This window comes from Halichoerus grypus, chromosome 7, assembly GCF_964656455.1.
Source record: "Halichoerus grypus chromosome 7, mHalGry1.hap1.1, whole genome shotgun sequence".
Classification (NCBI taxonomy): domain Eukaryota; kingdom Metazoa; phylum Chordata; class Mammalia; order Carnivora; family Phocidae; genus Halichoerus; species Halichoerus grypus.
In genome coordinates, this window is record NC_135718.1 from 123,020,770 (window position 1) to 123,044,607 (window position 23,838).

General features: G+C 39.8%; 2 protein-coding genes across 4 annotated transcripts in view; both read right to left on the reverse strand.

Annotated features, from left to right (window-relative positions):
- Nucleotides 1-999: 999 nt before the first annotated feature.
- On the reverse strand, nucleotides 1,000-18,838 carry C4BPB (complement component 4 binding protein beta). The gene is made up of 6 exons (XM_036118208.2): nucleotides 18,514-18,838; nucleotides 17,556-17,726; nucleotides 8,527-8,703; nucleotides 2,880-2,973; nucleotides 1,771-1,897; nucleotides 1,000-1,209 (listed from the first exon to the last, which is right to left on the reverse strand). The coding sequence occupies exons 1-6, from the start codon at nucleotides 18,569-18,571 to the stop codon at nucleotides 1,066-1,068; spliced, it is 771 nt and encodes a 256-aa protein (XP_035974101.1). The 5' UTR covers nucleotides 18,572-18,838; the 3' UTR covers nucleotides 1,000-1,065.
- Nucleotides 18,839-22,521: 3,683 nt separating this feature from the next.
- PFKFB2 (6-phosphofructo-2-kinase/fructose-2,6-biphosphatase 2) overlaps nucleotides 22,522-23,838 on the reverse strand; it is a 28,029-nt gene continuing 26,712 nt past the window's right edge. The window contains exons 16-18 of one of the 3 annotated variants that reach the window (XR_013449904.1): nucleotides 23,560-23,695; nucleotides 23,115-23,333; nucleotides 22,522-22,762 (exon numbers count right to left, since the gene is read on the reverse strand). The gene's annotated coding sequence lies outside the window, so the exon portion shown is untranslated. The remainder of the gene's footprint in view (nucleotides 22,763-23,114; nucleotides 23,334-23,559; nucleotides 23,696-23,838) is intronic. The other 2 variants (XR_013449905.1, XR_013449903.1) reach the window with 2 other exon arrangements.

The window sequence follows — 23,838 nt, forward strand, 5'->3', positions numbered from 1 at the left end:
CTTTGTCTCTCAGTCCTACTCACTTTTAAAGGCCCGATAACTGTGACTCTCCTTAACAATTTCCTGCCTCCTCCTCCCAGACAGAAGGCCCCCTCCTCAAAGCTGAGCTCCCCTAGCACATTGTTCTGTGAAAAGTGTTTATTTCATTCTAACCACCCTGAATTAATGATATGTATATACTTGTCATGTGTCTATTAATAGACTGTGGGGACTTGAGAGTTTCTTATTCTTATTTCTTATTCTCCTTCATGATTTCATCTAGGGACATTCCATTATTTCAAGCTCTCTTCTGTATTTTGTTTGTATTTCATCCAGATTTCCTATGTGTTTTGGTGGAGGTCAGAGTGAGAGATGGGAGAAGTTTGTCATATCATCTCAACATGACATCTTGATAGGAAAACCTATTCTACCTCAGGATTCTTGCTTCTCCTGCCCTCTAAAAAGAGGAAAAGAACATATTCACTTATATTTCACCATCTCAAATTTACCAGGCAGGGCTGGGTTTCATCCAAAGGTGGTAAGCAATATTACTGCAGAAGATTTAGAAACTTGGGTTTCATAAACAGGATATAGGGGAGACTCAGAGAGAGTTTAAGTCCTAATTCTACTTTTGTCTCAACAGGTTATTTCAAGGATATAACTGTTCTGAACCTATTTTCTCAAATTGAGAGGTTGATTTTTGCTTCATAGGTTTTGGTTAATTTGAGGTTATTTTTTGCCTCACCATTCGTGTTTCATTAAAATATGAGACATACCCTTAGCTGTGATCTGAGTTTCCCATTCTCCTTACAGACAGGAAATTAGACCCTTCACTCCCCATTGATGTGCTGCTAACCTCTGGTCTTAAACAGACAACCACCACGCTTGGTCTTTCCACATTCTGAGAACACACACACACACACACACACACACACACACACACACACGGTGTTTTATGCAACTGCAGTTGATTTCTATGAAGTCGCATTCCAGTCTAATGAGAGAAAAATCTGAAACCGGTTTTAGAACCAAGAGAAAATTTATTCATAGGTGCATTTCTATTACCCAGTCTGCTCAGCTGCAATGTTAGGACAACATTTTTGCCTCCAACTCAACTTTCTTTATTTCCAGAGAATATTTCAGTTCCTCCATTGTTAAGCCATTTTCCTTTAATCTTTGCACAAAGTTCTCTATGGCTTTGCAAAGTTCTTTATTCTCCTGAAAGGCAAACTGAAGAAAAGAAAAAAAAATTTTAAGCTACAACTTAAGAACTGAGATCCAGCTGTGTAGTCTGAAGCTAATGAGTAGTGGTTAGGTCCCTGACTAGGGGCTCCGAACCCAGCAGCTTAAATACAAATCTGGGTCTTCAACATGATAAATCATTTAAATCTTCTGGCTTTTAGATACTTATTATTATCCCAGCAATAAATATAAACTAAAAGAGGGATCTCAGTGAAAATGATTTGTTCAGTGGTTTTTGGAATCTAGAAGAATTTTAGAGATTTTTCACATCAGTGCATACAAGTCTAAGACACGAGTTTATAAAGCTTGCTCTGTAAAGTCCATGAGACAATAACTCCTACCAACAGGTCTCATGAGGTGTTTGTGATGATGGTGGCGAATGAGAACTTCCATATATAAAAATGTGAGTTAATAGTTTATGAGCCCCTGTCTAACCAACCCTTCAAAAACATCCCCCACTGAACAGATATTTACTGAGCATGAGCCAGGAGTGATGCCAGGCCCTGGAGATACAACTGTGAACAAGACAGACAAAAGCCTACTACTTACGAGTGCCTTCTCAAACTCCATCTGTGGAATTGGTTTGGGAGCTTCTTGGATCAACTCACAGACTGGAAGTGCACTGCTCCACTCCCCGTCAATGCACTGCTGGTCCCGTGTGCCCACTAAGTGGTACCTGAACAGAAATCAGAATGGCAACAACACTTAGACTTCCCACCTTCTAAACCGGGCAACTAAGCCTGGTTTTGTATAGCTGTATTTCAGTATTTCCTACTGTGATAGAATCCACCTCCCTGAGCCTTAATGCATGCTTAAGTGATTTCAGTATTACCAAACAGTAATCAACTAAAACCACTCTCCTTGGGGGCGGAGAGGACCCAAGTGACAATTCAACCCATAAAACATGGAGAAGTGAGAAATTCTGAATATGTGTGTTTACACAGTTGTTGGGTGGGGAGGGTGAGGGAGGAAGCATGTCATCATTCAATAACTTAAAAAAGCATCTGTCATCTACCCTCTAAAAAGGAGTGGAAAGCTAGAGATAACCCTCAGATAAGTCTTATGAAGGAGCTACAGCTTTTAATCAGAAAAACATAAGAGCTGACGGCAAAGTCCACTACGAGTATATTATGACATTGAAATGTTAATGTGGAGACATGACCCTGAGTTAATAAGACTGAAGCCAAGGAAAGAGTAGGTCTGTAAGGTGGGTGATCAGGTAGTCTAAGGTAAGGTTATTAAGGCTCTATAAGTCATTCTCTTTCTTTTTCTTTCTTTTTTTTTTTAAAGAATATATATATTATTCAAGTAACTGCAAATAGGAAACCAGATTGGGGGGGAGCAGGCTGGAACAATCAATAAATCACTCTTTCTGCAGTTCCATATGTTCTATATTTCTTTGAGTTTTTGTTCTGAGATTCTTTAGAAAAATATACATTTTAAATATCTTCTCTAGGATAAATAAAAGGATCAGTCTATCTTCTAGAGATTAGGGAGAGCTGGCCGTGGGCTAAAGCAACTCTCAAAATCAGAATGAGCTCGGATTCCTGAGGGAGTAGGAAATCTGGGTGTTAGGTGAGATGGACTGGGTCATTCCCCAAAACAATGCTACCAGTCAATGGGCAAGATCTTGCATTTGAAAGGCTGCATGCACTTACCTGTCTTCACAGTGATAAGTAATGGTAGAACCTGAGTTGAAATCTCTTCCTTCAAAATAGCCATGAGCGGGATTCCCAGGAGGGCCACAGTCTCCTGAGAAACAGGAGTACAAGAGTGATAGTCATGAGTTGTACTCAATTAACAGCACCCCCTAACTGTAACCGTCCATGCGGGATCTGGGGACACATTCTCCATTCATTTCCTTCTGGTCAAATGGTATTTATCCATGGGAAAGACCCCCTCCCCCTGCTTATCCTCTGAGTCATTAGCAATTTGAGAGTGCTATCTGATCGGCATGAGCTTGAGGAAAGGAAGTTTAAGTTGTAGAGACTGACAGTGGACAAGAAAAAAAAAATTAAACCAGAGGTAGAGGTGGGAGAAATAACTCCCGGAGACAGGAAATAAATGGTGTGAGTTCAAATGGAGGCTGACATTCTCTGTGGGACAGAATTTTGCGATATGAGACCTGCAGAAACAAGGAGAATGCAGAGGGGAGCAAACAAGAGGAGTCTATAAAGAGAGGTGGACAAAGTATTAGATGTTGTGAATTTTGGTTCTTCCACTAACCACTATTTCATCCTTCTTGGCTTCCCTCCTAAGCTATAAGATGAGCAGTTTAAATAATATTATCTCTAAAGTTCCTTTGAGCTCTGACATTATGAGTCTAAACATGGTGATCCAGATTAAAGTGTAAATTAAGAATGATTATGCAGATGTATACTTACGGAAATATAAATACAAATAGTTGTATTCGACTATTCAAAACAAAAAGTTGAGTAAAAACAGCAAAGCATAAAAGAACATGTATTACTATAGTACATAGTAGATAATACTATTTCTACAAATAGAAATGTAATTAAATAATAGCTTATAATACTATTTTTGTAAACACACTCATGCATAAACATATATGAACGGAAAAAAAGGCTGAAAATTACATATCAAGGTATTCTGTTATTTATGGGTAGTAGGTTTGTAGGTAATTAAATGTTTTCTTTTGTTTTCTGTATTTTTTCTACAACACAGGTGTTTTCTTCGAGCAGTTAATAAATAACTTTTAAAGAGCCCAGATGTCCATCGACAGATGAATGGATAAAGAAGATGTGGTGTGTGTGTATATATATATATATATATACAATGGAATATTACACAGCCATCCAAAAAAATGAAATCTTGCCATTTGCAATGACGTGGATGGAACTCTAGGGTATTATGCTAAGTGAAATAAGTCAATCAGAGAAAGACAATTATCATATGATCTCACTGATATGTGGAATTTAAGAAACAAAACAGAGGATCATAGGGGAAGAGAGGAAAAAATAAAACAAGACGAAACCAGAGAGGAAGACAAACCATAAGAAACTTTTAATCATAGGAAACAAACTGAGGGTTGCTGGAGGGGAGGGAGTGAGAGGATGGGGGTAACTAGGTGATGGACATTGGGGAGGGTATGTGTTGTAATGAGCACTAGGTATTATATAAGACTGAAGAATCACAGACCTGTACCTCTGAAATCAATAATATATTATATGTTAATTAATTGAATTTAAAAAAAGATCAAAAACTGAGTTCAAAGCTGTATAGAGGAAAGGAAAAGAATTTAAATGAATTGATTAAGGAACTCCAGTTTATACAGTGCTCTTCTGGTGACTTTTAAGGGTACAGTTTTGAACTGAAGGAGATGATATAGATCTTGGGTCTAAGCAGAAAAAAATCTGTTTTACTCAGGGACCTCAGGAGCTTCCCCTAAAATTGGGCAATGAACTAACACAAAAAGACAGATTCTGCATTTCAGAGCTAGATAGGAAGTATCAAATTAAAAGAGAGCAAAACAGAAAAGCCTGGAAGAAATAAATACTTTAAACTTGTGTCAAACTAATGATGATGGTATATGCTTGTAATTTAACTGCGTGTTGTATATATGCATGTTTTAAGTAACCACAAACTCCCTAAAAGAGGCTAACTGTAGTTTGTGCTTTTAAACTGCCTATCTACTATATCCTTCACAAAAATTAACTCAAAATGGATCATAGGCTTGAATGTAAAATACAAAACTATGAAACACCTAGAAGATAATGTAGGAGAAAACCTAGATGACCTTGGGTATAGGGAAGGAAGCCTTTTTAGATATAACAGTAAAGACACCATCCATGAAATAATTAATCAGCTGGAATTCATTAAAATTTAAAACTTCTGTGCTATGAAAGACATATCAAGAGAATGAGAAAACCAGCCAGAGGCTGGGAGAAAATACTTTCAAAAGACAAATCTTATAAAGGACTGTTATCCAAAATATACAAAGAACTCTTAAAACTCAACAATAAGAAAACAATCTGATTTAAAAGTGGGCCAAAGACCTTAACAGACACCTCACCAAAGAAGATATACAGAGGGAAAATGAGCATATGTCATCAGGAAATGCAAATTAAAACAATGAGATACCACTACACAGCTATGAGAATGGCCAAAATCTGGAATGCTGACGACACCAAATGCTGATGAGGATGTGGAGCAACAAGATCTCTCATACATCACTGGTGGGAATGCAAAATGACATAACCACTCTGGAAGAGAGTTTGATGGTTTCTCACAAAACTAAATATACAAGATCCAACAATTGCACTCATTGGTATTTATCCAAAGGAGTTGAAAACTTATGTCCCCACGAAAACCTGCACCTGATATCTATAGCAGCTTTATTCATAATTGCCAAACTTTGGAAGCAACCAAGATGTCCTTCAGAACTAACCGGGTGATGGGTATTAAGGAGGGCACATGTGGTCATGAGCACAGGGTGTTATACACAACTAATGAATTGCTGAACACTACATCAAAAATTAATGATGTATTATATGTTGGCTAATTGAACATAATAAAAAAAAAAAAGGTGAATGGATCAATAAACTGTGGTACATCCAGAAATAGGGTATTATTTGATAAAAGAAAATGAGCTATCAAGCCATGAAAAGAAATGGAGGAAATTTAAATGCCTATTACTAAGTAAAAAAAAAAAAAAAAAAAAATCTGAAAAGGCTACATACTATATGATTCTAAATATATGATACCATGGAAAAGGCAAAACTATGGAAACAATAAAAATGTCAGAAGATATCAACAGACACCTCTCCAAAGAAGACATACAAATGGCTAACAGACCCAAAAAAATGTTCAACATCAGTAGCCATCAGGGAAATACAAATCAAAACTATGAGATACCACCTTCCACCAGTCAGAATGGCAAAAATTAACAAGACCGGAAACAAGTGTTGGCGAGGATGTGGAGAAAGGGGAACCCTCTTACACTGTTGGTGGGAATGCAAACTGGTGCAGCCACTCTGGAGAACAGTATGGAGGTTCCTCAGGATGTTAAAAATAGAGCTACCCTACAACCCAACAATTGCACTACTAGGTATTTACCCCAAAGATACAGATGTAGTGAAAAGAAGGGTCACATGTACCCCAATGTTCATAGCAGCAATATCCACAATAGCCAAACTGTGGAAGGAGCCGAGATGCCCTTCAATAGACGAATAGATAAAGAAGATGTGGTTCATATACACAATGGAATATTACTCAGCCATCAGAAAGGATGAATACCTATTGTTTACATCAACATGGATGGAACTGGAGGGTATTATGCTAATTGAAATAAGTCAAGCAGAGAAAGACAATTATCATACGGTTTCACTTATATGTGGAACATAAGGACTAGCGTGGAGGACCACAGGGGAATGGAGAGAAAACTGAATGGGAAGAAATCAGAGAGGGAGACAAACCATGAGAGACTCTGGACTCCGGGAACCAAACTGAGGGTTACAGTAGGGAGTGGGGGAGGGGGATGGGATAACCGGGTGATGGGTATTAAGGAGGGCACGTGTGGTCATGAGCCGTGGGTGTTATATGCAACTAATGAATCGCTGAACACTACAACAAAAACTAATGATGGCTAGTTGAACATAATAACAAGAAAAAAAAGGTCAGTGGTTGATAGGGGTAGGGGAAGTAGAGAGATGATAAATGGAGCACAGAGGATTTTTAGGGCAGCAAAAATACTCTATATGATATTATAATGGTAGATATATGTCATTATGCTTATGTCCAAACCCACTGAATGTACAACACCAAGAGTGAGTCCTTAGGTAACTATGGATTTGGGGTGATCATGATATGTCAATATTGGTTCATCCTTGGTTTAAAAAAAAAAAAGGTACTATTCGGTGAATGATGTCGATAACATGCATGTGTGGGGGTGGGGAGTATATGGGAAATCTCTGTACCTTTCCCTCAGTTTTATTATGAAACTAGAAGTGGTCTAAAAAATTAAGTCCTTAAGTAAATAAATCTGTAATGTTAGATATGTACCCTTCCAAATAAACTTAATTTTTTGTTTTATATTTTTAAATTTGAAATTCTGGTTAGAATTACATTGTAATACCAGTCTATCCATCCAGGATCATGGCATATCTTTTCTTTTATTTAAGTCTTATTTTATGTCCTTCAGTAAGTTTTCATATAGGTCTCATGAGTGAAACTATTTTACATTTCAGTATTCATCTCATAATTATTGTTAGAAAGCCTGGTGATGGGTATTAAGGAGGGCACATACTGCATGGAGCACTGGGTGTTATACGAAAACAATGAATCATGGATCACCGCATCAAAAACTAATGATATAATGTATGGTGACTAACATAACATAATAAAATTAAATTAAATTTAAAAAAAAGAAAGTAATACTATTGATTTTTCAATATTTACTTTTTGTCCAAGAATAACATTTTTTGGTAGAATTTCTTGGATCTTCTAAGTTTATTTGGCAAATAAATATATCCTGTGACCCACCAATCATTCTAGGAATCTAGACTACAGAAATAATAGCATAGACATAAAAATATATGTATGTGTATCTATAAATATAACATTCATTTTAGCATTTTTGTAATAGCAAAAATACAGAAATAGAATAAATGTTCATCAATACTAGAGATGTGGAATAATAATGTGGTATAGCCACATTATTATTTAAAAGCAGGAGATAGAAAAAAAAAAAGCAGGAGATAGAGTCACATACACTGATCTGAAAAAAGATTACCATGTATAATGTTACACCAAAAAAAGCAATTAAAAAAATACATAAAGTCCCATTTTTGTAGGTATATATGTGTGTAGATATGTGTGTATGCTTTTGTTTGTTTAAAATGTCTGCATAAACATAAAAGTCATGAAACAAACACAACCAGCTAAGTCCCTCTGAGAGCTGTGAATTACCGTGTCAGAAGGAGATACTTTCCAACTCTTATTTTATGTAATTTTGCAGTGGATGAGTTATGGTCCCTTTTCCCCTGTTTTTATGTATTCTTCAAATAAGAACTTCAAGTCATTATCATGAATTTTTTTTTTCAAATGTCAGATTCCCCAAACTATCCCGTGTTGGACTTAGTAGGACAGGAATCCTACCTGAAGGGGGGGGTGGGGGGGGACAGAAGCGTTTATTTTTTGGATGCTGTTCGTTTCACTGGAACACATCATTCGAGGTGAGGCTTGGCTCTGTGAGCCCCACTTGTTTCTGGGCTGCTTCCTAGCTCCCAAAGCTTCCCAGGTACAGAAAATGAGGTATCTGATTGGTATCTTTGGATTTGCACTCACTGCTTTTGCAGACGGGTAAGGAAGGCATCCAGGTGTGGTTGGCCAGGCACCGACTCCAACTGCTGCCCTTGAGGATATAGTGCTCATTGCACTTAAAAGTGATTTTGTCACTCACATTCACAGGACCCAGGGAGCTGGGTTCGCCGTTCACCAGCACCGGGTCAGGACAGTGGCCCACTGAGGAAGAAAACAGGAAATGATCTGAGAGGACACCACTACAAAGGTGAGACCTCCAACTTCACTGAGAAATCAGAAGTCAGAACTAAAACAGTGCTTTTTTTAAAAAATTTTTTTATTGTTATGTTAATCACCATACATTACATCAGTAGTTTTTGATATACTGTTCCATGATTCATTGTTTGTGCATAACACCCAGTGCTCCATGCAGAGCGTGCCCTCCCCAATACCCATCACCAGGCTAACCCATCCTCCCACCCCCCTCCCCTCTAGAACCCTCAGTTTGTTTTTCAGAGTCCAACGTCTCTCATGGTTTGTCTCCCCTCTGATTCCCCCCTTCATTCTTCCCCTCCTGCTATCTTCTTTTTTTTTTTTCTTAACATATATTGCATTATTTGTTTCAGAGGTACAGATCTGTGATTCAACAGTCTTGCACAATTCACAGCGCTCATCATAGCACATACCCTCCCCAGTGTCTATCACCCAGCCACCCCATTCCTCCCACCCCACCCCACCCCCCACTCCAGCAACCCTCAGTTTGTTTCCTGAGATTAAGAATTCCTCATATCAGTGAGGTCATATGACACATGTCTTTCTCTGATTGACTTATTTCGCTCAGCATAACACCCTCCAGTTCCATCCACGTCATTGCAAATGGCAAGATCTCATTCCTTTTGATGGCTGCATAATATTCCATTGTATATATATACCACCTCTTCTTTATCCATTCATCTGTCGATGGACATCTTGGCTCTTTCCACAGTTTGGCTATTGTGGACATTGCTGCTATAAACATCGGGGTGCACGTACCCCTTCGGATCCCTACATTTGTGTCTTTGGGGTAAATACCCAGTAGTGCAATTGCTGGATCATATGGTAGCTCTATTTTCAACTTTTTGAGGAACCTCCATACTGTTTTCCAGAGTGGCTGCACCAGCTTGCATTCCCACCAACAGTGTAGGAGGGTTTCCCTTTCTCTGCATCCCCCCCAACGTCTGTCATTTCCTGACTTGTTAATTTTAGCCACTCTTGACTGGTGTGAGGTGATTCTCATTGAGGTTTTGATTTGGATTTCCCTGATGCCAAGCGATGTTGAGCACTTTTTCATGTGTCTGTTGGCCATTTGGATGTCTTCTTTGGAAAAATGTCTGTTCATGTCTTCTGCCCATTTCTTGATTGGATTCTTTGTTCTTTGGGTGTTGAGTTTGATAAGTTCTTTATAGATTTTGGATACTAGCTCTTTATCTGATATGTCCTTTGCAAATATCTTCTCCCATTCTGTTGGTTGTCTTTTGGTTTTGTTGACTGTTTCTTTTGCTGTGCAAAAGCTTTTTATCTTGATGAAGTCCCAATAGTTCATTTTTGCCCTTGCTTCCCTTGCCTTTGGCGATGTTTCTAGGAAGAAATTGCTGCGGCTGAGGTCGAAGAGGTTGCTGCCTTGTTCTCCTTTAGGATTTTGATGGAGTCCTGTCTCACATTTAGGTCTTTCAACCATTTGGAGTCTATTTTTGTGTGTGGTGTAAGAAAATGGTCCAGTTTCATTCTTCTGCATGTGGCTGTCCAATTTTCCCAACACCATTTGTTGAAGAGACTGTCTTTTTTCCATCGGACATTCTTTCCTGCTTTGTCGAAGATTCGTTGACCATAGAGTTGAGGGTCCATTTCTGGGCTCTTTATTCTGTTCCATTGATCTATGTGTCTGTTTTTGTGCCAGTACCATACTGTCTTGATGATGACAGCTTTGTAATAGAGCTGGAAGTCCGGAATTGTGATGCCGCCAGCTTTGCTTTTCTTTTTCAACATTCCTCTGGCTATTCAGGGTCTTTTCTGGTTCCATACCAATTTTAGGATTATTTGTTCCATTTCTTTGAAAAAAATGGATGGTATTTTGATGGGGATTGCACTGAATGTGTAGATTGCTCTAGGTAGCATTGACATCTTCACAATATTTGTTCTTCCAATCCATGAGCATGGAACGTTTTTCCATTTCTTTGGGTCTTCCTCAATTTCCTTCATGAGTATTTTATAGTTTTCTGAGTACAGATTCTTTGCCTCTTTGGTTAGATTTATTCCTAGGTATCTTATGGTTTTGGGTGCAATTGTAAATGGGATCGACTCCTTAATTTCTCTTTCTTCTGTCTTGCTGTTGGTGGATAGGAATGCCACTGATTTCTGTGCATTGATTTTATATCCTGCCACTTTACTGAATTCCTGTATGAGTTCTAGTAGTTTTGGGGTGGAGTCTTTTGGGTTTTCCACATAAATTATCATATCATCTGCAAAGAGTGAGAGTTTGACTTCTTCTTTGCCGATTTGGATGCCTTTGATTTCTTTTTGTTGTCTGATTGCTGTGGCTAGGACTTCTAATACTATGTTGAATAGCAGTGGTGATAGTGGACATCCCTGCCACGTTCCTGACCTTAGGGGGAAAGCTCTCAGTTTTTCCCCATTAAGAATGATATTTGCTGTAGGTTTTTCATAGATGGCTTTTTTTTTTTTTAAGATTTTATTTATTTGACAGAGAGAGACACAGCAAGAGAGGGAACACAAGCAGAGGGAGGGGGAGAACTAGAAGCAGGCTTCCCACTGAACAGGGAGCCCGATGCGGGGCTCAATCCCAGGACTCTGGGATCATGACCTGAGCCAAAGGCAGATGCTTAACGACTGAGCCACCCAGGCGCCCCTCATAGATGGCTTTTATGATATTGAGGTATGTACCCTCTATCCCTATACTCTGAAGAGTTTTGATCAAGAAAGGATGCTGTACTTTGTCAAATGCTTTTTCTGCATCTATTGAGAGGATCATATGATTCTTGTTCTTTCTTTTGTTAATGTATTGTATCACGTTGATTGATTTGCGGATGTTGAACCAATCTTGCAGCCCAGGGATAAATCCCACTTGGTCATGGTGAATAATCCTTTTAATGTACTGTTGGATCCTACTGGCTAGTATTTTGGTGAGAATTTTTGCATCCATGTTCATCAGGGATATTGGTCTGTAATTCTCCTTTTTGATGGGGTCTTTGTCTGGTTTGGGGATCAAGGTAATGGTGGCCTCCTAAAATGAGTTTGGAAGTTTTCCTTCCATTTCTATTTTTTGGAACAGTTTCAGAAGAATAGGTATTAATTCTTCTTGAAATGTTTGGTAGAATTCCCCTGGGAAGCCATCTGGCCCTGGGCTTTTGTTTGTTGGGAGATTTTTGATAACTGCTTCAATTTCCTTAGTGGTTATAGGTCTGTTCAGGTTTTCTATTTCTTCCTGGTTCAGTTTTGGTAGTTGATACATCTCTAGGAATGCATCCATTTCTTCCAGGTTATCTAATTTGCTGGCATAGAGTTGCTCATAATATGTTCTTACAATTGTTTGTATTTCTTTGGTGTTGGTTGTGATCTCTCCTCTTTCATTCATGATTTTGTTGATTTGGGTCATTTCTCTTTTCTTTTTGATAAGTCTGGCCAGGGGTTTATCAATCTTGTTAATTCTTTCAAAGAACAAGCTCCTAGTTTCGTTGATCTGTTCTACTGTTCTTGTGGTTTCTATTTCATTGATTTCTGCTCTGATCTTTATTATTTCTCTTCTCCTGCTGCGTTTAGGCTTTATTTGCTGTTCTTTCTCCAGCTCCTTTAGGTGTAGGGTTAGGTTGTGTACTTGAGACCTTTCCTGTTTCTTGAGAAAGGCTTGTATTGCTATATACTTTCCTCTTAGGACTGCCTTTGCTGCATCCCAAAGATTTTGAACAGTTGTGTTTTCATTTTCATTGGTTTCCATGAATTTTTTAAATTCTTCTTTAATTTCCTGGTTGACCCGTTCATTCTTTAGTAGGATGCTCTTTAGCCTCCATGTATTTGAGTTCTTTCTGACTTTCCTCTTGTGATTGAGTTCTAGTTTCAAAGCATTGTGGTCTGAAAATAGGCAGGGAATGATCCCAATCTTTTGGTACTGGTTGAGACCTGATTTGTGACCTAGGATGTGATCGATTCTGGAGAATGTTCCATGGGCACTAGAGAAGAAGGTGTATTCCGTTGCTTTGGGATGGAATGTTCTGAATATGTCTGTGAAGTCCATTTGGTCTGGTGTGTCATTTAAAGTCTTTATTTCCTTGTTGATCTTTTGCTTAGATGATCTGTCCATTTCATTGAGGGGGGTGTTAAAGTCCTCCAGTATTACTGTATTGTTGATGTGTTTCTTTGCTTTTGTTATTAATTGCCTTATGTAATTGGCTGCTCCCATGTTAGGGGCATAGATATTTACAATTGTTAGATCTTGTTGGATAGACCCTTTAAGTAGGATATAGTGTCCTTCCTCATCTCTTATTACAGTCTTTGGTTTAAAATCTAATTTGTCTGATAGAAGGATTGCCACCCAGCTTTTTTTTTGGTGTCCATTAGCATGGTAAATGGTTTTCCACCCCCTCACTTTCAATCTGGGGGTGTCTTTGGGTCTAAAATGAGTCTCTTGCAGACAGCATATTGATGGGTCTTTTTTTTTTTTTTAAAGATTTTATTTATTTATTTGACACAGAGAGAGAGAGAGGAATCACAAGTAGGCAGAGTGGCAGGGAGCGGCAGAGGGAGAAGTAGGCTCCCCGCTGAGCAAGGAGCCCGATGTGGGACTCGATCCCAGGACCCTGGGATCATGACCTGAGCCGAAGGCAGACGCTTAATGACTGAGCCACCCAGGCGCCCCAATGGGTCTTGTTTTTTAATCCAATCTGATAGCCTGTGTCTTTTGATTGGGGCATTTAGCCCATTTACATTCAGGGTAACTATTGAAAGATATGAATTTAGTGCCATTGTATTGCCTGTAAGGTGACTGTTACTGTATATTGTCTGTGTTCCTTTCTGGTCTATGTTGCTTTTAGGCTCTCTCTTTGCTTAGAGGACCCCTTTCAATATTTCTTGTAGGGCTGGTTTCATGTTTGCAAATTCCTTTAGTTTTTGTTTGTCCTGGAAGCTTTTTATCTCTCCTTCTATTTTCAATGACAGCCTAGCTGGATACAGTATTCTTGGCTGCATATTTTTCTCATTTAGTGCTCTGAATATATCATGCCAGTCCTTTCTGGCCTGCCAGGTCTCTGTGGATAGGTCTGTTGCCAATCTAATGTTTCTACCATTGTAGGTTACATATCTCTCCTCCTGAGCTGCTTTCAGGATTTTCTCTTTGTCTCTGAGACTCGTAAGTTTTACTATTAGATGTCAGGGTGTTGACCTATTTTTATTGATTTTGAGAGGGGTTCTCTGTGCCTCCTGGATTTTGATGCCTGTTTCCTTCCCCAAATTAGGGAAGTTCTCTGCTATAATTTGCTCCAATATACCTTCTGCCCTTCTCTCTCTTTCTTCTTCTTTTGGGATCCCAATTATTCTAATGTTGTTTCGTCTTATGGTATCGCTTATCTCTTGAATTCTGCCCTCGTGATCCAGTAGTTGTTTATCTCTCTTTTTCTCAGCTTCTTTATTTTCCATCATTTGGTCTTCTATATCACCGATTCTCTCTTCTGCCTCATTTATCCTAGCAGTTAGCGCCCCCATTTTTGATTGCACCTCATTAATAGCCTTTTTGATTTCGACTTGGTTAGATTTTAGTTCTTTTATTTCTCCAGAAAAGGTTTCTCTAATAACTTCCATGCTTTTTTCAAGCCCAGCTAGTATCTTTAAAGTCATGATTCTGAACTCTAGATCTGACATCATACTAATGTCCATATTGAGTAGGTCCCTGGCAGTCGGTACTACCTCCCTCTTGTTCTTTTTGTTGAGGTGATTTTTTCCATCTTGTCATTTTGTCCAGAGGAGAATAGATTAATGAGAGAACAAAATGCTAACAGGGTAACAATGTCCCCAGAAAATATACTCTAAACCAATCAGAAAAGACCTGAAGCTGGGGGAAAAGAAAGGGAAAGAAAGAAAAAAGAAAAAGAAAAAGATAAAAACAAACAAAAACAGAACAAAACAAAAAAAAAACCCAGAATATGATCAAATATGAGCAGGCTGGTGCATAGATCAGTGCCATACACTAGATTTTGGGTGTATTTTGGTCTGTTAGAGGAAAGTGCTCCCCAAAATTTTAAAGAAAGAAAAACTTACATGTGTACAAAAATAAGCATTGATATGATGAAGGGATGGAATATGACTGTGAAGATTAAAATTATAAAAAATTTTATAAAAGGAATTGATAAGGAGTTGTTTGAAAAAAGAAAGAAGAGGATTTTTAAAAAAAAGAGAAAAAAAGGAGAGAATGTGATCAGGCAGGAGAGTAGAACAAAGCCAGACACTAGAGATTTAGGGTATATTTTGATCTGTTAGAAGAAACTGTATCTCAAAATTTTAAAGAGAGAACAACATATATATATATGCCAAAAATAAGGGTAACTACTATGAAGGGATAGAATATGACCCTAAAAATGAAAAATAAAAAATTTTTTTAAAAAAGGGATTGATAAGATGTTGGTTGAAAAAGGGAAAAAGAAAAATTCAAAAAAAAAAGACAGTTAAAAAAAAATTAACTTCGAAAGACTAAAGAATCATGGTAAAAAAAGCCATGAATTCTATGTGCAGTATTCCCCTAGCGCTGGAGTTCTGCCGTTCTCATTGATCAGTAAACTTGGTCTTGGCTGGCTGTTCTCGCTGATCTTCTGGGGGAGGGGCCTGTTGCCGTGGTTCCCAAATGTCTTTGCCGGAGGTGGAATTGCCCCGCCCTTGCCGGGTCGGGCTAAGTAATCTGCTCGGGTTTGCTCTCAGGAGCTTTTGTTCCCTGCAAGCTTTCGGTACAGCTTTGGAGGCGGAGAGTGAAAATGGCGGCCTCCCAATCTCCGCCCCGGAGGAGCCAAGAACTCAGGGCCCCGCTCCTCAGTGAGCCCCCAGAGAAAAGCAGACAGTCACTCCCGTCTCCCCGGTCTCCGGCCGCACTCCGTGCTCACCCAGCCTGTGACCGCGTGTTTCTATCTCTGGCACCCGACCCCGTGTGGAGTCTCCAAACCCAGCAGATCCCTGTGGTGCGCTCCCGCGCCGCTCCTCCCGGGGGACGAAGGGGAGTCTCCCCGGATCTGCCGCTTGTTGGGTTCCTACTGGGGGAGCAGTGGCCCGACTGTGCCGCGGATCACGGTTTATGGCAACCCCGAGCTGAGAGCCCACGTGTCGGCTGCGTCTCTGCAGCCGGCTTACCTGCTCCGATACCTGGGAGCTCTGCCGCACTCAGGCACCCCCGGTCCTTCTGTGACCCCGAGGGTCCTGAGACCACACTGTCCCGCAAGGGTTCCATCCCTCGCTTAGCCACCGGAGCGACGTCCCTCAGCAGAGCCAACTTCTAAAAGTTCCAATTTTGTGCTCCGCGGCTCTATCACCTGCCAGAAGCGGCCACGGAGGCCCCCTCCCCCGCTGTCTATCCTCTCGAATATTGCCTCGGATTCACTTCTCCGCACGTCCTACCTTCCAGAAAGTGGTCACTTTTCTGTTCAGAGTTGTTGCTATTCTTTTCTTCGATCTCCTATTGAGTTTGTAGGTGTTCAGAATGGTTTGATCCCTATCCAGCTGAATTCCTGGGACCAGACGAAATCCAGGTCTCCTACTCCTCTGCCATCTTGCTCCGCCCCTCTAAAACAGTGCTTTTTAATAGGGACTACAAACTGCGCTGGTACCTAGTACCAAACTGTATCGATGCTGGATGCGAAGAGAGTAGGTTGGCCTGAGAGTGGCCAGGAAAGGTCTTGGTCATGCACAAGGGTGACAGTTGGCACTTGAACTTACTAAAAGTAATTAAGCCTAGAACTGGAAATGATCAACAGTGTGTTTATCAACAGTTGATCAACAGTTTTTGATCACCCTATGTTTGAGGCAAGGGTTCCCTTCCTTCTCACCCAGTGAAATGTACACACCACTCATCATGTTTTACTTTGTTTCATTTTGCTTTTCCCAGTGAAAAAAAACAGGAGAGAATGCAGAGAGAGTTGAATTTGGTCATATAAATAAAGGATAAACATATTGGTGTGGAGAACAAACCCAGTTAGTCCTAAAAATAGTAATAATAATGAGGATATTGACTAGTGACTCTCTGTCTCTACAGACACCACAAATGAGTTTTGTGAACTTGAGCAAATCACTTGGATCTCAGTTATCACCTCTGTAAATTGAGAACATAAATTTTTCCCAATTTGAAAGTTATATAATGGATGAAATAGAATATGACATATTTACTTCAAAATAATAATGCAAAACAGAATTATAGAAGATAAAAGATTAGTTATATGTGGATAATTGTTGAGTTGATTTTACTCTTCCGTCTTTTGTATATGTTTAAAATTTTTTAAAACATAAAAATTTTAAAGGAGTATGATATTAAACAAATTATAGCCCCCAAAAAGGTAGTTTTAATATATGGAAGAAATCCTTTTCTTCCTGCAGGTTGATTGTGTCTATTAATTCACTTAATTAATTAGTGTAATCAGGACTGAGCAAGAGCTGATCATGTAGCTTCTAAGAGAAGTTCTATCCTAGAGTGCTTTAAAAATGAATTCCTAGAAATTGAGAAATTTTTCTTTCTTTCTTTCTTTCTTTTTTTTTTTTTTTTTTTTTTGACAGAGAGAGAGAGACAGAGAGCAAGCAAGCACAAGCAGAGGGAGTAGCAGAGGGAGAGGGAGAGGGAGAAGCAGGCTTCCCTTGAGCAGGGAGCCTGATGCGGGGCTCGATTCCAGGACCCTGGGATCATGAGCTGAACTGAAGGCAGATGCTTAACCAATTGAGCCACCCAAGCGCCCTGAGAATTTTTTTCTTATAGTTTGAACATGGCCTGCTGGAAGTAGGATGTGAAAGAATCAAGTCGGATAAGAAGATATACAAAGAAAGAGGAAGATCAAACTTACGTCGACATGTGGGAACAGGAGCATTCCACTCCGTAGAGGCATTGCAAAAAAGGGTTTTCTCTCCTACCAGGTGGTAGCCCTTGATACAAACGTAAGTCCCCAGAATTTGTCCTTCTCCCTCCTCTATAACAATTATGCCATTTTCCACTGCGGAAACTTCTGGACAGCTCTCTATTGGAAGGAGAAAGATAACAGAGTCACTTGACATATCATGTGCTGTGAGGAAGCCCTGTTAGACCGCCATCCAAGTGTCTTTTTGCTGGATTATGGATTCTGATTCCTTGTTCTCTTCCATGTCTATGTCCATCCACTCCCCTCCCTTCCCAATAATTCCCGAAGTTTTGTTTCCAAAAGGATAACTGGATTCACTCAAATTCAGCCATGTTATTTACCCCTAAAGAAACAATCCCCTTTCCAAAGAGCATTCCTGGAGTGTATAACAGATAAGACTTCTCCAGATTTTGAAATTGGTACTTTTTGCTCCCAGAACAGAAAAAGAAAGTAAACAGTTAACCATCCACGTCATAGAGCAGAATCATCATTAAATATTTACTAAGCCCCTGTGGCACCTGGGTAGCTCAGCTGGTTAAGTCTCTGCCTTCAGGTCATGATCCCAGGGTCCTGGAATTGAGCCCTGCATTAGGCTCCCTGCTCAGGGGGGAGCCTGCTTTCCCTCTCCCTCTGCCGTTCCCCCCTGCTCATGCTCTCTCTCTCTCCCTCTCTTGCTCTCTCTCCCACTCCTTGTCAAATAAATGAAATTAAAAAAAAAAAAAAATTTACTAAGCTCCTACTGAGTACAGAGCATTAGGCCAAGTAATTTGAGATTTTTCAATAAATGAAATACCTTTCATTAATTTAAATTTCATTAATTTAAATTTCATTAAAACCCTAGACAGAATGCCTCATAACCCATAGACCGATATCAAGTACCCTATAATCCAATCTTAAGCATACGCACCATCTGAGGCAGAAATCAGCCACACAACCACAAGATAGCACACAAACGGAAAAACCATCTTGTGATCAGTTGCTTGACCCAGGCTGGAATGAACCCAAACCAGACAACACCTGGTTTGGATCAAAATAGATCTTCTCACACCACTTAGGACACCAACCACTTCCCTCCTAGAGAAGAGGTTGTCCTGATTTCTCTTCCTTGGAAGAATTAAAAAAGAAAAAAAAAATCCTACAGCAGGAAATATGAACAGCTATGAGGAAATTAGTACAGGGAGGGATTCTGCAAAAACACGCAGCGGGGGAGAGGCTGACCAGCTGCCAGTTTTAAAACTCAGTTTTAGAAATCGCCAGGGTTCCGTTATGCAAATCCAGTTGACCAGTTCCTTTGAATTGCAGGCTTATCCTGCTACAAAAGACTTGGACCAGAGGGTTTAGCCATGACCCTTACTTCTGTCAATATTTGCTAGTGTTTACAGTCCAGCTTCTGCAACACCCTCCAGCTTTGCAGGTTGGGGCGGGTGGACCAATCTCTGGTGCTTTCCCAACTGAAACCCAGCTCTGAGCACCACCTCATCCCTGTCTCTCACATAGCAGGTGTCCTGGCAGCACCCAACACTGAAAACTGGAAAAGCTCAAGGAAGTAAACTAACCTCACCTTGTCTCTGACCTTCTAGATCTACAGCTTCCCAGCAAGGAGCTGATCCTGATTATGTCCAAACCTGAGAAAAACTCCAAAGTCCTACAGCAACACCTTGTCCGCATTTGCCAGGCCTGCCGTCAGGGTTCCCATTCTGTGGATCTTTGGGGGTCAGGATTTAGCCTGAGTCCAGAGTCAACCAAATGAACTGAGGGAGATGAGGGAAAAGCCTTGGTCTCAGGAATTAAAACATGTGAAATTGCTTTGGGGCTCCCACCCTCTCCTTCATGACTATTACAACAATTAGTTGGTTGTCCCCGCTCCAATGATAAAATTGGGGGTAAAGTCCCTCCAAAATTTTAGGTTTTAATAAAATAATATAAAGCATCATAATAAATATAAAGCATAAGGACACAGTAAGGTCTTAACTGTTTTTCTCTTCTCTGTCCAGTATCATTACTTTATGATGATTTGTTCATGTCTTTTTCCCACAGGAGACTGTTAACAACTCGAGGACAAGGATCATGCCCCGTGTGTATTTCCTTCTTGGGCACTCCATAAAATGCAGAATTGTCTGCTAGGTAAATAAGAGCAATGCAGGACAAATAACAAGAATATAGTCATACAGAAACTCTACCACAGCCCCTTGAATCCATATTGATAATTTATCATTTATTGTATACTGCCTTTATGGTTTTTCCATAGCTTATCCTCACTCAACAAATATGTGAGTTCCTATAGTGCAAGCACCTTTTATTTTTTAAAAGATTTTTATTTATTTATTTGTCAGAGAGAGAGAGAGAGGGAAAGAGAGAGCACAAGCAAGGCGGAGTGGCAGGTAGAAGGAGAAGCAGGCTCCCCGCTGAGCAAAAAGCCCAATGCGGAGCTTGATCCCAGGACCCTGGGATCATGACCTGAGCCAAAGGCAGCTGCTTAACCAACTGAGCCACCCAGGCGCCCCTGCAAGCACCTTTTAAAGTATGGTTCTCGAAAGAGTAAGTAACATGACGCTCATATAAATATACAATGAATACGTGTCAAAGATTTTATTCAATCCATTAATGAGAGAAATATTAAGTTGCTACAACTAATTCAAAGAATTTGAGGAACAGATATTTATGTATTCAAGTCAAAGTCCTTCAGAAGTGACTTTTTTTTTTAAGATTTTATTTATTTGACAGAGAGAGATAGTGAGAGAGGGAACACAAGCAGGGGGAGTGGGAGAGGGAGAAGCAGGCTTCCCACCAAGCAGGGAGCCTGACGGGGATCTAATCCCAGGACCCTGGGACCATGACCTGAGCCGAAGGCAGATTTCCAACGACTGAGCCACCCAGGCACCCCCAGAAGTGACTTTTCTAATTGATGTGAAACTGGTTAATATCACACATGGCAACAAACTTCAATATTTGGAATGAGCTTTTCTAACTGATGGAAATTCATTGAACCTCTACTGGACAAAATTCATTTGCCTTGTTATCAGGAATATTTGCATTGTTTTCAGAAAAGAATTATTTGCATTCCTATCCATTTTCTACCATTAACCTCTAGTCTTATAGAGTTATAAAAAGACTAGTTAATGGAAAATTGATCAAAATTACACACGCCTATGAAATCAATAATCCCAGAGAGGGTCTACAAAGCAATACTCAGGAACCCATTGAAAAATTCCTCCAGTGATTTTTTTTGTCTCTTTTGTCAGGTTTGGAGTAATGTTGCTTAACGCACCACATATTCTACTTCTTGAGGCATACAAGTTCCCCAGCATCTAATGTATATATTTGTACAACAAATTATTTTAAAAATAGTGTAAGAAAATTTTGCTTACTCTTAAAATTAGGAATTTGTTTATTCCTAAATGAGAAATTCCTAAATTCCTAATAAAATAGAGCATTATTACAAGAAATAATTGGAAATAATCCTTCATCTGAATGGTTTATTTTAGATTCAGATTAGGGTTTTAGAAAGCATACCATATTATTTATAATATTGCCTTAGTAATATTTCTCTATGAAATGTAAAAGTATTTACACTAAGTGAGATATACAGAGACTATAAATATCCTCACAAAGTTTAAGTCAGATTTTCCTGTCAAATAAATTGGAAGAAAACTTTGTTTTCAAAGCTTTTTGGATTTGAGGATTACATATAAGGGATTTTAGGATTAAATGTTTTATTACGAGTGTCCAAGCTTAGCAAAATTAATAAATGAGAATTCACACACCCTTCTAGACCTTTGGACATTAAGGGCAATTTGGTCTAATCCAGATTATTTTCTGGAGAATTGAGGTAACAGTCCTCAAGTGCAATTGTACTGACTGGTTCGCTTGCTCAACAAAAGAATGCGCAGAAGCAATTGGTGAAGAGATAAGGAAGTGAGCAGGGAAGTCAGCAGGGCCTAGGCTAGCGGTAGAGGTGTGGGGAGTTAAACTGCAGTGTGTGTGTGTGTGTGTGTGTGTGTGTGTGTGTGTGTGTGTGTGTGGTTTTAAGAGAATTGGAAAAAGACGACTTTAAGTTCTCTAGTAGGTTATGATCAGATCCCCTTTGGTCTTTGTCAAGATAATTCCAAAAAGATTTAAAATGCTTTTCCAACAATTTTTTTTTTTTATGTATTGAGTTGATGTTTCTTGAATGCCTCACCAAGAAAAACCTGGGCCAGAAAAGTAGCCTTTATGCAGATTACATGAGATTAAAACTAACAGAAATTTTTTAAAGCTCTAATTGTTCATGAAACATTGTAGTCTGAGCTTTGATTGTGAGTCAAGACAGACATGCGCTATGGCAAGAAGTTAGTGTGGCCTTTGTGCTCCTTCCAGCTGACTGAAATGCAGACAGGATTCCTGTAGCTCGAATAGCTACATTGTACTAGGGGGTAGATTCCAACACATTTTGAGGATGATGAGTGAACACGATAGAAGGATAGAAGGACTGTAAGACAGAAGGTCTTGGATGATTGAGAAAGCTCCATTCCAGCCCTAGGCTGCTTATCTCCACACCTCATTGTGGGGGAGAGTAACCTTCTGTCACATAAAAGGTGCTGTTATTCTGTGTTTGCAGGCACCTTCACCTTCTAATCTGAAACACTGATCAATGCAAAAATAAATAAATAAATAAGGCTCTACCAGGGTTTGAGTAAAACGACCCAGGAATTTAAATTTGGAAAAGAATGGTTAATAGACTTTATTAAATTGTGCCAGAGACTGTTTCCCTTTCCATCCATAAATTCTGAAAAGGTGACGGACAAAAGAGGAGACGCTCTGACAAATGAAAACGGAATGTAAAATAAGGTAAGAAGATCACTAAGGAAGAAAATCCAAGTGGCTTAAGAAGCTGTTCTCTGAAAGTAGGCTGGATGCTCGATGATGGCACTACCTGTTCAGAGGTGAGGCCCTATTAGCTCTGGAACGCTGCTTCGGCGCTGCTTCGCAAGGGTTCCTATGCTTGTGAAATTATTTCATTTAATTCCGAGGAGAAGCTCGTCTCTCAAATCTGACCGAGTTTTCGCAGGGAAGGTACAGCATACCACCAAGAGGGTATCGAGGTGCCCTTGGGAATTCAGAAGGGAGCTCGGAAGTGAGGTGTTCCACCTGTGGAGACTGGGACGGTGTGGCACCGGCTTAATGAGAACAAAAAATGCACTTGGCACCCTGAGGTTAAGAAAAATAAAATATCACCCTCCCGCCCCCGGCCCCGGCTGCCCCAGAGGTTAGTGATGCTATCTTGTGATAATCCATTCAAATTCCTCAATATTCTACAGTGTCCGGTTTTAAAAAGTAAGCATTTCCGAATCCCACATATTCTTCCCCCTGCTTAAAAAAGTTAGTATCAAACGGATGGATTTTTTTTTTTTTAAATGTCAAAGAAAAGAAAGGGAAATGGGGTGTGTATACATTATCATCTAGCTCCTGCTTTGCTACCCTGCGGTCATGACGCCCACTCCACTGAATGCGAAAGTGAGGTGTATCTACCTTTTGTGGGGGAGAGGGGCCTCAGCTTTTGTCAAATCCTCAGATGAGTTCAAGACAATGAATGTAGGTTGGATGGTGGGAATACTTCAAGACCATGAGGCATGGTGATGGGCGAATGCTGGACTGCCATGGGAAGTGCCAGTGGGCTTGTCACCGATCAGGGCAAGCTAGTGAGGCTGGCCTCCTCACAGACAGTCCCCAGAGAAGACCCTGGAGAGGCTGAACACATGAGGGAATAATTAAGGCTACAGAAATAAGGCAAATAATGACCATCACCCAACACTGGAGCATTCTCTGAGGAGTCATATTCTACTTCTGGTATCTTTATGAAGTTTCCAGCTACATTTAAAAACAGTATGTTATATGTTTGTTGGGCCCTCACTGTTACACATCTTACCATTTACCTTGTTCTGAGGTAAGTCACTTAATAAGGGTGTTCATTCACCTATTTGTGAAATAAGAATGATCCCAGATGTGCTTTTCCCTCTACAAATGATGGTTTGATGGCCGGGTAATGTAACACCTGCAGAAGTGCTTGGAGATCTTTCCAAGGACAGGGGACAGGGACTTGGTTTTACTCACTGCATGAAAACCAATAGATGATCATTAAATATTTGTTAAATAAATTAATAAAGCTCCAGAATGTCAATAATATATGGCAATAATGATCCCACTGATATCATTTTGAAATGCTAATGTAACTTGATAAAGGCAGGAGTCACCA